Consider the following 14652-nt stretch of genomic DNA (forward strand, 5'->3'; position numbering starts at 1 on the left):
TTATATTCTTGTAGAATGGAGAGACACAGCTCTCTACTGAGAGTAGTGGATACAGATACAGGTGTAATCAATTTAACTGGCTAGTCTTAAGAGAGACAGAGTGTAGAGATACCTGAGCCTGAGACAGAGTAGATTGTTTAAAAGTTGAATGTAGATCGTCTAATTGATGTTGATAGGCAGACTGTTTAGAATGGGTGGATGAGTGAATGGTTTGAAGAAGATGAATGGATAGAAAGTTGGATGGAATTAGGAAGACTTATGTTGATACAGTTGATACAGGGGAACAGAAAATGTAGTCTCAAGAGCCTGAGAGAGAGAGAGAGAGAGAGCTGCTGCACCTGGACTGGCCACCTGGCGTAACATTCTAATTGCTGCCGTGATGTCATAATGAGCAATGTTAAGTCTATGGGGAAATGTTTAATCGTTTTTAATTTACAGTTTAAAAAGTATAAAAGTTACAAAGTTGAAAAATATATTGCACAGGTCTCCTTAGTAAGACCTACGTAGCAAAGTTTGAATCAAGTTTCTACGTTAAACGGTTCAAGCTGAATTGCGAGCGTTAGAAGAAGAAGTGGAATAACTAGAAATGCAATTCCAAGGAATTACCAGTGCATGAAAATGCAAAAAAATGTAGATATGGCTACTAAGGTGTAGCTAGGGTAAACATGGTGGTTGCATAGTTTAAAGAGAGTTGATAGTGTTAAGGTAGACATTTTAAACCTTAAACATTCCTGTTCTAACTTAACTAATAATTTCTAACAGGTATTCTAAAATGTTAACTATGCTAACAATGCTAACCAGGTTGATAAGTTAACTTAGCTGATGATTTCTAGCAGTAATGCTAAAAATGCTAACTATGTTAACAATGCTAACCAGGTTGATTAGCTAACTTAGCTAATCATTTTAGCAGTTGTGCTAAACATGCTAACTCTGCTAACAATGTTAACTATGCTAACAATGCTAACCAGGTTGATTAGCTAACTTAGCTAATCATTTTTAGCAGTTATGTTAAAAATGCTAACAATGCTAACCATGCTAACAATGCTAACTTGCTAGTGAGGACTTTTATTTTGAAACAGTAGTTGCTAGGGTATCCATGGTGCCCACTATCAGGAATAAAGAAGTTACGAAAGTATAATCATGTTGGTTGCTATGGAAACTGTCAAAAACGCTTAATTTTAATGGTTGCTATGTTGGTTGCTAGGTACATGGAGGTTTCATGTAGTTGAATGGAAGCATAGTTGATGATAACTGACAGTTGGAATCGTTGAACAGTTCAATAGATGAGTAGTTTCATTATTGCAGCGAGGACTTTTATTTTGAAACAGTTGTGGACAGAGGAAACAGTTAACAGGATATGTAGTCTTCACAGAGAGATTGTATGCTTAATAGCCTGAGAGAGAGAGGGCTGCTGCAGGTGGGGCTGGCCACCTGGCATAAGATTCTAATTGCTCAACGACCCGATTGTGATGTCATAGAGGCCAATGTTAAGTCTATGGGGTAATTTTTTATAGTTTTTAATTTATAGTTTAAAAAGTATAAAAGTTACAAAGTTGAAAAATTATAGCAACCCGTACATTAGAAGACCTACGTTACAGAGTTTGAATGAAGTTTCTAAGTTAAACGTTTGAAGAGGAATTGCGGGCAGAAAAAGTGGTAAGCAGAATAATAATAACTAGAAATGCAATTCCAAGGAATTACCAGTGCATGAAAATGCAAAAAAAAAATGTATAGATAGATTATGTAGATATGGTTACTAAGGTGTAGCTAGGGTAAACATGGTGGTTGCATAGTTTAAAGAGAGTTGATAGTGTTAAGGTAGACATTTAAAAGCTTAGACATTCCTGTTCTAACTTAACTAATGATTTCTCACAGGTATTCTAAAATGTTAACTATGCTAACAATGATAAACCAGGTTGATTGGTTTACTTGGCTAATGATTTCTAACAGTTATTGTAAAAATGCTAGCTATGTTAACAATGCTAACCAGGTTGATAAACTAACTTAGCTGATGATTTCTAGCAGTAATGCTAAAAATGCTAACTATGCTAACAATGCCAACCAAGTTGATTAACTAACTTAGCTAATCATTTTTAGCAGTTATGCTAAAAATACTAACTATGCTAACAATGTTAACTATGGTAACAATGCTAACCAGGTTGATTAGCTAACTTAGCTAATCATTTTTAGCAGTAATGCTAAAAATGCTAACTATGCTAACAATGCTAACTAGGTTGATTAGCTAACTTAGCTAATCATTTCTAGCAGCTATGCTAAAAATGCTAACTATGCTAACTAGCTAACTTGCTAGTGAGGACTTTTATTTTGAAACATTTGTTGCTAGGGTATCCATGGTGGCCACTATCAGGAAACAAGAAGTTACTGCAGTATAATCATGTTGGTTGCTATGGAAACGGTCATAAACACTTAATTTTAATGGTTGCTATGTTGGTTGCTAGGTACATGGAGGTTTCATGTAGTTGACTGGAGGCATAGTGGATGATAACTGACAGTTGGAATGGTTGAACAGTTCAATAGTTGAGTAGTTTCAATGGTTGAATGATTTAATGGTGTATTATTGCACTGAGGACTTTTATTTTGAAACAGTTGTGGACAGAGGAAACAGTGAACAGGATATGTAGTCTTCTGAGAGACTGTATGCTTAAAGCCAGAGAAACTGACAGTTGGTGCCCAGGTGGCCGGCCACCTGGCGTAAGATTCTAATTGCTGCCATGATGTCATAATGAGCAATGTTAAGTCTATGGGGGAAATTGTAATAGTTTTTAACTAATAGTTTAAAAAGTATAAAAGTTACAAAGTTGAAAAGTCATAGCACACATGTCCTAAGTAAGACCTACGTAACGCAGTTTGAATGAAGTTTCTACGTTAAACGGTTCTAGCTGATTTGCGTGCGTTAGAAGAATAACTAGAAATGCAATTCCAAGGAATTACCAGTGCATGAAAATGCTAAAAAAGATAGATAATGTAGATATGGTTACTAAGGTGTAGCTAGGGTAAACATGGTGGTTGCATAGTTTACAGAGAGTTGATAGTGTGAAGGTAGACAGTTTAAAGATGAAACATTCCAGTTCTAACTTAACTAATGATTTCTATTCATGTTAAAATGTTGATTAGCTAACTTAGCTAATGATTTCTAGCAGTTAAGCTAAAAATGCTAATTATGCTAGCAATGCTAACTTTACTAACAATGCTAACCAGGTTGATTAGCTAACTTATCGATGATTTCTAGCAGTAATGTTAAAAATGCTAACTATGCTAACAATGCTAAATTTGCTGACAATGCTAACCAGGTTGATTAGCTAACTTAGTTGATGATTTTTTGCAGTTATGCTAAAAATGCTAACTATGTTAACAATGTTAACTATGCTAACTAGCTAACTTGCTAGTGAGGACTTTTATTTTGAAACATTTGTTGCTAGGGTATCCATGGTGGCCACTATCAGGAAACAAGAAGTTACTGCAGTATAATCATGTTGGTTGCTATGGAAACGGTTATAAACACTTAATTTTAATGGTTGCTATGTTGGTTGCTAGGTACATGGAGGTTTCATGTAGTTGACTGGAGGCATAGTTGATGATAACTGACAGTTGGAATGGTTGAACATTTCAATAGTTGAGTAGTTTCAATGGTTAAATGATTTAATAGTGTATAATTGCAGTGAGGACCTTTATTTTGAAACAGTTGTAGACAGAGGAAGTAGTGAAACAGGATCTGTAGTCTTAATGAGATTGTATGCTTAAAGCCTGAGACAGAAGGTGCCTCTCATAGCGTTTACGCGTCCTCTCTCGCTCCTCACTGATCTACATAAAGAATGATGGAGCGGCAACAATGGGATAGTCTAGCCCTTCTTCTATCTTTCTTTATGTAGATCATTGAGGATCGAGGAGCGAGGGAGGACATATAAACGCTGCTTGAGAGGGACCCACAGTAAATACTTTAAAAGTTGTATGTAGATAGTCTAATTAATGTTGATAGACAGAATGTTTAATGGATGTTGATAGGCAGATTGTTTAATAGATATTGATTGACAGTTTAATGGGTGGATGAGTGAATGGTCTGAAGAAGATGAGTGGATAGAAGGTTGGATGGAATGTGCCTTATATTCTTGTTAAGAGAGACACTGATACAGCTCTCTGAGAGTAGTTGACACAGGTGTAATCAATTTAACTGGCTAGTCTTAAGAGTGCCAGAGTACTCTTAAAGCCTGAGACAGAGTAAATAATTTAAAAGTTGAATGTAGATAGTCTAATTAATGTTTAATTTAAAGTTTAATGGATGTTGATAGACAGATTGTTTAATAGATGTTGATAGACAGTTTAATGGGTGGATGAGTGAATGGTCTGAAGAAGATGAATGGATAGAATGTTGGATGGAATGTGCCTTATATTCTTGTAGAATGGAGAGACACAGCTCTCTACTGAGAGTAGTGGATACAGATACAGGTGTAATCAATTTAACTGGCTAGTCTTAAGAGAGCCAGCCTGAGACAGAGTAGATTGTTTAAAAGTTCAATGTAGAGCGTCTAATTGATGTTGTTGATAGGCAGACTGTTTAGAATGGGTGGATGAGTGAATGGTTTGAAGAAGATGAATGGATATAAAGTTGGATGGAATTAGGAGGACTTATTTTGATACTGTTGTGCGCAGAGGATACAGGGGAACAGAATATGTAGTCTTCAGAGAGGAGCCTGAGAGAAACTGACAGTTGGTGCCCAGGTGGCTGACCAGCTGGGGTAACATTCTAATTGCTGCCGTGATGTCATAATGAGCAATGTTAAGTCTATGGGGGAAATGGTGATAGTTTTTAACTAATAGTTTAAAAAGTATAAAAGTTACAAAGTTGAAAAATATAAAGCACATATGGCATAAGCAAGACCTACGCAACAAAGTTTGAATGAAGTTTCTACGTTAAACGGTTGAAGCTGAATTGCGAGCGTTAGAAGAAGAAGTTTAATAATAACTAGAAATGCAATTCCAAGGAATTACCAGTGCATGAAAATGCAAAAATAGATAGATAATGTAGATATGGTTACTAAGGTGTAGCTAGGGTAAACATGGTGGTTGCATAGTTTACAGAGAGTTGATAGTGTGAAGGTAGACAGTTTAAAGATGAAACGTTCCAGTTCTAACTTAACTAATGATTTCTATTCATGTTAAAATGTTGATTAGCTAACTTAGCTAATGATTTCTAGCAGTTACGCTAAAAATGCTTACTATGCTAGCAATGCTAACAATGCTAACCAGGTTGATTAGCTAACTTAACCGATGATTTCTAGCAGTAATGCTAAAAATGCTAACTATGCTAACAATGCTAAATTTGCTAACAATGCTAACCAGGTTAATTAGCTAACTTAGTTGATGATTTTTTGCAGTTATGCTAAAAATGCTAACTATGCTAACAATGCTAACTATGCTAACCATGGTAACTAGCTAACTTGCTAGTGAGGACTTTTATTTTGAAACATTTGTTGCCAGGGTATCCATGGTGGCCACTATCAGGAAACAAGAAGTTACTGCAGTATAATCATGTTGGTTGCTATGGAAACGGTCATAAACACTTAATTTTAATAGTTGCTATGTTGGTTGCTAGGTACATGGAGGTTTCATGTAGTTGACTGGAGGCATAGTGGATGATAACTGACAGTTGGAATGGTTGAACAGTTCAATAGTTGAGTAGTTTCAGTGGTTAAATGATTTAATAGTGTATTATTGCAGTGAGGACCTTTATTTTGAAACAGTTGTGGACAGAGGAAGTAGTGAAACAGGATCTGTAGTCTTAATGAGATTGTATGCTTAAAGCCTGAGACAGAAGGTGCTTCTCATAGCGTTTACGCGTCCTCTCTCGCTCCTCACTGATCTACATAAAGAATGATGGAGCGGCAACAATGGGATAGTCTAGCCCTTCTTCTATCTTTCTTTATGTAGATCATTGAGGATCGAGGATCGAGGGAGGACATATAAACGCTGCTTGAGAGGGACCCACAGTAAATACTTTAAAAGTTGTATGTAGATAGTCTAATTAATGTTGATAGATAGAATGTTTAATGGATGTTGATAGGCAGATTGTTTAATAGATATTGATTGACAGTTTAATGGGTGGATGAGTGAATGGTCTGAAGAAGATGAATGGATAGAAGGTTGGATGGAATGTGCCTTATATTCTTGTTAAGAGAGACACTGATACAGCTCTCTGAGAGTAGTTGACACAGGTGTAATCAATTTAACTGGCTAGTCTTAAGAGAGCCAGAATATCTTAAAGCCTGAGACAGAGTAAATAATTTAAAAGTTGAATGTAGATAGTCTAATTAATGTTGATAGACAGAGAGTTTAATGGATGTTAGACAGATTGTTTAATAGATGTTGATAGACAGTTTAATGGGTGGATGAGTGAATGGTCTGAAGAAGATGAATGGATAGAATGTTGGATGGAATGTGCCTTATATTCTTGTAGAATGGAGAGACACAGCTCTCTACTGAGAGTAGTGGATACAGATACAGGTGTAATCAATTTAACTGGCTAGTCTTAAGAGAGCCAGCCTGAGACAGAGTAGATTGTTTAAAAGTTCAATGTAGAGCGTCTAATTGATGTTGTTGATAGGCAGACTGTTTAGAATGGGTGGATGAGTGAATGGTTTGAAGAAGATGAATGGATATAAAGTTGGATGGAATTAGGAGGACTTATTTTGATACTGTTGTGCGCAGAGGATACAGGGGAACAGAATAGTCTTCAGAGAGGAGCCTGAGAGAAACTGACAGTTGGTGCCCAGGTGGCTGACCAGCTGGGGTAACATTCTAATTGCTGCCGTGATGTCATAATGAGCAATGTTAAGTCTATGGGGGAAATGGTGATAGTTTTTAACTAATAGTTTAAAAAGTATAAAAGTTACAAAGTTGAAAAATATAAAGCACATATGGCATAAGCAAGACCTACGCAACAAAGTTTGAATGAAGTTTCTACGTTAAACGGTTGAAGCTGAATTGCGAGCATTAGAAGAAGAAGTTTAACTAGAAATGCAATTCCAAGGAATTACCAGTGCATGAAAATGCAAAAATAGATAGATAATGTAGATATGGTTACTAAGGTGTAGCTAGGGTAAACATGGTGGTTGCATAGTTTACAGAGAGTTGATAGTGTGAAGGTAGACAGTTTAAAGATGAAACATTCCAGCTCTAACTTAACTAATGATTTATATTCATGTTAAAATGTTGATTAGCTAACTTAGGTAATGATTTCTAGCAGTTACGTTAAAAATGCTAATTATGTTAGCAATGCTAACTTTATTAACAATGCTAACCAGGTTGATTAGCTAACTTAACCAATGATTTCTAGCAGTAATGCTAAAAATGCTAACTATGCTAACAATAATAAATTTGCTAATAATGCTAACCAGGTTGATTAGCTAACTTAGTTGATGATTTTTTGCAGTTATGCTAAAAATGCTACCTATGCTAACAATGCTAACTATGCTAACCATGCTAACTAGCTAACTTGCTAGTGAGGACTTTTATTTTGAAACATTTGTTGCTAGGGTATCCATGGTGGCCACTATCATGAAACAAGAAGTTACTGCAGTATAATCATGTTGGTTGCTATGGAAACGGTCATAAACACTTAATTTTAATGGTTGCTATGTTGGTTGCTAGGTACATGGAGGTTTCATGTAGTTGACTGGAGGCATAGTGGATGATAACTGACAGTTGGAATGGTTGAAGAGTTCAATAGTTGAGTAGTTTCAATGGTTAAATGATTTAATAGTGTATTATTGCATTGAGGACTTTTATTTTGAAACAGTTGTGGACAGAGGAAACAGTTAACAGGATATGTAGTCTTCTAAGAGACTGTATGCTTAAAGCCAGAGAAACTGACAGTTGGTGCCCAGGTGGCCGGCCACCTGGCGTAAGATTCTAATTGCTGCCGTGATGTCATAATGAGCAATGTTAAGTCTATGGGGGAAATTGTAATAGTTTTTAACTAATAGTTTAAAAAGTATAAAAGTTACAAAGTTGAAAAATACAAAGCACACATCGCGTAAGTAAGACCTACGCGACATAGTTTGAATGAAGTTTCTACGTTAAACGGTTCAAGCTGAATTGCGTGCGTTAGAAGAAGAATAATAAAAAGTTGAAGTTGAAGCCTAGGAAGAACAGTACAGTGCATTTTCATGCACTGTAATAATAACTAGAAATGCAATTCCAAGGAATTACCAGTGCATGAAAATGCAAAAATAGATAGATAATGTAGATATGGTTACTAAGGTGTAGCTAGGGTAAACATGGTGGTTGCATAGTTTACAGAGAGTTGATAGTGTGAAGGTAGACAGTTTAAAGATGAAACGTTCCAGTTCTAACTTAACTAATGATTTCTATTCATGTTAAAATGTTGATAAGCTAACTTAGCTAATGATTTCTAGCAGTTACGCTAAAAATGCTTACTATGCTAGCAATGCTAACAATGCTAACCAGGTTGATTAGCTAACTTAACCGATGATTTCTAGCAGTAATGCTAAAAATGCTAACTATGCTAACAATGCTAAATTTGCTAACAATGCTAACCAGGTTAATAAGCTAACTTAGTTGATGATTTTTTGCAGTTATGCTAAAAATGCTAACTATGCTAACAATGCTAACTATGCTAACCATGGTAACTAGCTAACTTGCTAGTGAGGACTTTTATTTTGAAACATTTGTTGCTAGGGTATCCATGGTGGCCACTATCAGGAAACAAGAAGTTACTGCAGTATAATCATGTTGGTTGCTATGGAAACGGTCATAAACACTTTTTAATGGTTGCTATGTTGGTTGCTAGGTACATGGAGGTTTCATGTAGTTGACTGGAGGCATAGTGGATGATAACTGACAGTTGGAATGGTTGAACAGTTCAATAGTTGAGTAGTTTCAATGGTTAAATGATTTAATAGTGTATTATTGCAGTGAGGACCTTTATTTTGAAACAGTTGTGGACAGAGGAAGTAGTGAAACAGGATCTGTAGTCTTAATGAGATTGTATGCTTAAAGCCTGAGACAGAAGGTGCTTCTCATAGCGTTTACGCGTCCTCTCTCGCTCCTCACTGATCTACATAAAGAATGATGGAGCGGCAACAATGGGATAGTCTAGCCCTTCTTCTATCTTTCTTTATGTAGATCATTGAGGATCGAGGATCGAGGGAGGACATATAAACGCTGCTTGAGAGGGACCCACAGTAAATACTTTAAAAGTTGTATGTAGATAGTCTAATTAATGTTGATAGATAGAATGTTTAATGGATGTTGATAGGCAGATTGTTTAATAGATATTGATTGACAGTTTAATGGGTGGATGAGTGAATGGTCTGAAGAAGATGAATGGATAGAAGGTTGGATGGAATGTGCCTTATATTCTTGTTAAGAGAGACACTGATACAGCTCTCTGAGAGTAGTTGACACAGGTGTAATCAATTTAACTGGCTAGTCTTAAGAGAGCCAGAGTGTGCTTAAAGCCTGAGACAGAGTAAATAATTTAAAAGTTGAATGTAGATAGTCTAATTAATGTTGATAGACAGAGAGTTTAATGGATGTTAGACAGATTGTTTAATAGATGTTGATAGACAGTTTAATGGGTGGATGAGTGAATGGTCTGAAGAAGATGAATGGATAGAATGTTGGATGGAATGTGCCTTATATTCTTGTAGAATGGAGAGACACAGCTCTCTACTGAGAGTAGTGGATACAGATACAGGTGTAATCAATTTAACTGGCTAGTCTTAAGAGAGCCAGCCTGAGACAGAGTAGATTGTTTAAAAGTTCAATGTAGAGCGTCTAATTGATGTTGTTGATAGGCAGACTGTTTAGAATGGGTGGATGAGTGAATGGTTTGAAGAAGATGAATGGATATAAAGTTGGATGGAATTAGGAGGACTTATTTTGATACTGTTGTGCGCAGAGGATACAGGGGAACAGAATATGTAGTCTTCAGAGAGGAGCCTGAGAGAAACTGACAGTTGGTGCCCAGGTGGCTGACCAGCTGGGGTAACATTCTAATTGCTGCCGTGATGTCATAATGAGCAATGTTAAGTCTATGGGGGAAATGGTGATTAGTTTTTAACTAATAGTTTAAAAAGTATAAAAGTTACAAAGTTGAAAAATATAAAGCACATATGGCATAAGCAAGACCTACGCAACAAAGTTTGAATGAAGTTTCTACGTTAAACGGTTGAAGCTGAATTGCGAGCGTTAGAAGAAGAAGTTTAATAATAACTAGAAATGCAATTCCAAGGAATTACCAGTGCATGAAAATGCAAAAAAGATAGATAATGTAGATATGGTTACTAAGGTGTAGCTAGGGTAAACATGGTGGTTGCATAGTTTACAGAGAGTTGATAGTGTGAAGGTAGACAGTTTAAAGTTGAAACATTCCAGTTCTAACTTAACTAATGATTTCTATTCATGTTAAAATGTTGATTAGCTAACTTAGCTAATGATTTCTAGCAGTTGTGCTAAAAATGTTAATTATGCTAGCAATGCTAACTTTATTAACAATGCTAACCAGGTTGATTAGCTAACTTAACCGATGATTTCTAACAGTAATGCTAAAAATGCTAACTATGCTAACAATGCTAGATTTGCTAACAATGCTAACCAGGTTGATTAGCTAACTTAGTTGATGATTTTTTGCAGTTATGCTAAAAATGCTAGCTATGCTAACAATGCTAACCATGCTAACTAGATAACTTGCTAGTGAGGACTTTTATTTTGAAACATTTGTTGCTAGGGTATCCATGGTGGCCACTATCAGGAAACAAGAAGTTACTGCAGTATAATCATGTTGGTTGCGGAAACGGTCATAAACACTTAATTTTAATGGTTGCTATGTTGGTTGCTAGGTACATGGAGGTTTCATGTAGTTGACTGGAGGCATAGTTGATGATAACTGACAGTTGGAATGGTTGAACAGTTAAATAGTTGAGTAGTTTCAATGGTTAAATGATTTAATAGTGTATTATTGCAGTGAGGACTTTTATTTTGAAACAGTTGTGGACAGAGGAAACAGTTAACAGGATATGTAGTCTTCAGAGAGATTGTATGCTTATAGCCAGAGAAACTGACAGTTGATACAGGTGTAATCAATTTAACTGGCTAGTCTTAAGAGCCAGAGTGTATATGCTTGAAGCCTGAGACAGAGTAAATAATTTAAAAGTTGAATATAGTCTAATTAATGTTGATAGACAGAGAGTTTAATGGATGTTGATAGACAGTTTAATGGGTGGATGAGTGAATGGTCTGAAGAAGATGAATGGATAGAAAGTTGGATGGAATGTGCCTTATATTCTTGTTGAATGGAGAGACACAGCTCTCTACTGAGAGTAGTAGATACAGTTACAGGTGTAATCAATTTAACTGGCTAGTCTTAAGAGAGCCAGAGTGTAGAGATACCTGAGCCTGAGACAGAGTAGATTGTTTAAAAGTTGAATGTAGATCGTCTAATTGATGTTGATAGGCAGACTGTTTAGAATGGGTGGATGAGTGAATGGTTTGAAGAAGATGAATGGATAGAAAGTTGGATGGAATTAGGAAGACTTATGTTGATACAGTTGATACAGGGGAACAGAAAATGTAGTCTCAAGAGCCTGAGAGAGAGAGAGAGAGCTGCTGCACCTGGACTGGCCACCTGGCGTAACATTCTAATTGCTGCCGTGATGTCATAATGAGCAATGTTAAGTCTATGGGAGAAATGGTAATAGTTTTTAACTAATAGTTTAAAAAGTATAAAAGTTACAAAGTTGAAAAATACAAAGCACATATGGCATAAGCAAGACCTACGCAACAAAGTTTGAATGACGTTTCTACGTTAAACGGTTCAAGCTGAATTGCGAGCGTTAGAAGAAGAAAAATAATAAGAAGAATACTAGGAAGAACAGTACAGTGCATTTTCATGCACTGTAATAAGAAGAATAGGAAGAACAGTACAGTGCATTTTCATGCACTGTAATAATAAGAAGAATAGGAAGAACAGTACAGTGCATTTTCATGCACTGTAATAATAAGAAGAATAGGAAGAACAGTACAGTGCATTTTCATGCACTGTAATAATAATAAGAAGAATAGGAAGAACAGTACAGTGCATTTTCATGCACTGTAATAAGAAGAAGCCTAGGAAGAACAGTATAGTGCATTTTCATGCACTATAATAATAATATTAAGAAACCTAGGAAGAACAATATAGTGCATTTTCATGCACTATAATAATAAGAAGACTTGGAATAACAGTACAGTGCATTTTCATGCACTGTAAAAAGCTCTTAATTGTTGTAGCCTAATTCAAGCCTAATTAGTGGGCTTGCTGCAAGGCAGGCCTTTCGTAAAGAAAATTTACGAAAAAAATATGATAATCTCAGTATTTAAGAAAAATAAGCTAATCTCAAAATGAGTCTCTTCATATTTAAAATAATACCAAATAACATCTAGGTAATATTAGTCCGCTGCTGCCGGGAACAAAGTATATATATTGCAATGCAATGCAAGGCTAGTTTTATTTCTAACATTATTCTATCAACACAGAATGTCAATATGGATGTCACCTTAGTTTAAATTAAATTAGTCTAAACAAACATATTCAAAAGTCTTACATTTAATTTCCAAAACCCTGTTCTTAGAAGATGAAATGGTTTTCAACTGGTGTGCTGTGAGGCTAGGTGAGACGTGTAGTGGAATTTTGAAGAACCCAATTCATTTGTGTACAGGCTAACAATAGAGGCTAGAGAGGCATTTTTAAATACATCAGCTGGTATAGCTTCTTAACAGTTTTCAGTAATCAGAAATATACTGCTCTTTAGGTTACCATAAGTGTTTCTTATTTTTTTTAATTAGTTTGATTTTATGATGTGCACAGCTAAGATCTGTCTCACGGAAGCTTACCAGCCTTCACCTGTCTGCTCCCTTCTCCTGCCCTTCCAGGGTTATTCTTCCCCTTCTCCTTCCCTTCCACATCCTCTTCTCCCCATCTGTGATTGGCTTTGTTTCTCTTCAGTTTCGAAGCAATGCTGAGTTTCTTATTCTAATCCTTTACCTCTGTTCTCTCTCCCCCAGTGAAATGGGGAATCTGCTCATCTTGACCGATGGCCTGCTTGTGGAACACCCTGAAGACCCTGTCTACCGCATGCAGGTCTGTCTCCATTCCAGTGGCGTCTGGTGCTAGAATCTTTAACACTAGAAGCGCCAAGCGCCGGTCATTTGACCGCTGTCGCGTATTACTAGAAGCGCCGTGTAGGTTTGACCTAGATATACCTAGAACTGCCGGCAAGACCGCAGTGATTACAAAAAAAAAAATCTTTTCACTCGATTAAATCCCAGGACTCTACGTTCACGACTTTTCCTAAATACGCGTGTTTTATCACCCAGAATTTTTACATGATCAAAAGCACACTGGTACAAGCTAGTTTAGTAAGGGTTTCCTGTCAGTCGGGCATGAGAATAATATTTTACCATAACACATATAGTTTATATATGTGCAATATGTATTATATATGTGATTTATTTTAATAACTATTTTTCATTTACATGGCATAGTCCAGGGCTCTTCAATTAGCGGCCCGCGGGCCGGATCCGGCCCCCGAGATACTTTGTAGTGGCCCTTGAAGTGTTGACTGATAAGCAAATCCATATTCGGTAGAGACGTAAATAGCTGGTGGAAAACACAATAATGGAGGTAGGCCTACAGCGATAGGCTACACTGCGAGTAGCGCCTATAAATATTCTGTGTGGTGCGTTGCCGTTGTAGGCTACGGTGTTACTGGGTATTATTCAAAGACGTTACTTGTGCCTTGCTTCGTTTTTACGCAGCGTCACCAACATGTTGACGTGCGCCAAATCCAAGTTGTTTTCCTCAAAGCATGAAGCATTTTTGGTGCATGAAATCTCACCGGTAGTGTGCCTCTCCAGTCTAAGCATATCCTCGCGAAAACATACGCCACTCGTAATGTACAGTGGGCGTTGGTTGACATTGGCCGCTTTCACGTGAGATTCTCATGAGAATCACACGTGAATCACGTGTATTTTATTTATTTTTCCCAAGTGAAGCTGCAATGTCCCAAACAACCACCAGGTGGCACTTGTGAGCAGGGTTAGGAATGTCGGCATTTACCACTAGCCAAACAGTCCCAAATTGAATTCAATCCCGAAGCAAGCTGAACATCTTTTCTGCTTTTAATAGCCTAGTCTCACGACAAAACTTGTTATTGTTTATGAAGGTGTCTTCTGTTAGCCTATTGTATGAAGAGGCATCTGGCTGTTTCGTTTAGGTTTGTTTTGCTGTCACTAACGGTTTCATGAGGTCACGAGGCCAGTTTCCACTAAAAACATAAGCCTAGGCTATGTCCTTGTGTTCTCGTTTTTGGGTCAATTCATACATTTTATTTCAAATGTGCGGATAGGCTGATGGTAGGCCTACGCTTGTTTTTATGCTGGCAACAAAACAAAATGGTTCACGAATGTTATTCTTGATTCTAAATGCGGGAAACAATTAATGTCCCATTTTCCGACGCACCACAAACCTCTTGCCTATATATGTTTATTTGAAATGTATAGCTGGCTGTTGTCAAATAGCCTAAAATGGGCCTACAGGAGAAACTATATGGTTTATGCTCTCTGCTGTTTCAT

General features: G+C 36.7%; 1 protein-coding gene across 1 annotated transcript in view; it reads left to right on the forward strand.

Moving 5' to 3' along the window:
- The window catches only part of dock3 (dedicator of cytokinesis 3), a 597933-nt gene that overhangs the window by 483246 nt on the left and 100035 nt on the right, over window positions 1-14652 (forward strand). The window contains exon 48 of the mRNA XM_062544851.1: window positions 13084-13159. Within this exon, the coding sequence (XP_062400835.1) occupies window positions 13084-13159 (76 nt within the window). The remainder of the gene's footprint in view (window positions 1-13083; window positions 13160-14652) is intronic.

This window comes from Sardina pilchardus, chromosome 9 (assembly GCF_963854185.1).
Source record: "Sardina pilchardus chromosome 9, fSarPil1.1, whole genome shotgun sequence".
Taxonomy (NCBI): domain Eukaryota; kingdom Metazoa; phylum Chordata; class Actinopteri; order Clupeiformes; family Clupeidae; genus Sardina; species Sardina pilchardus.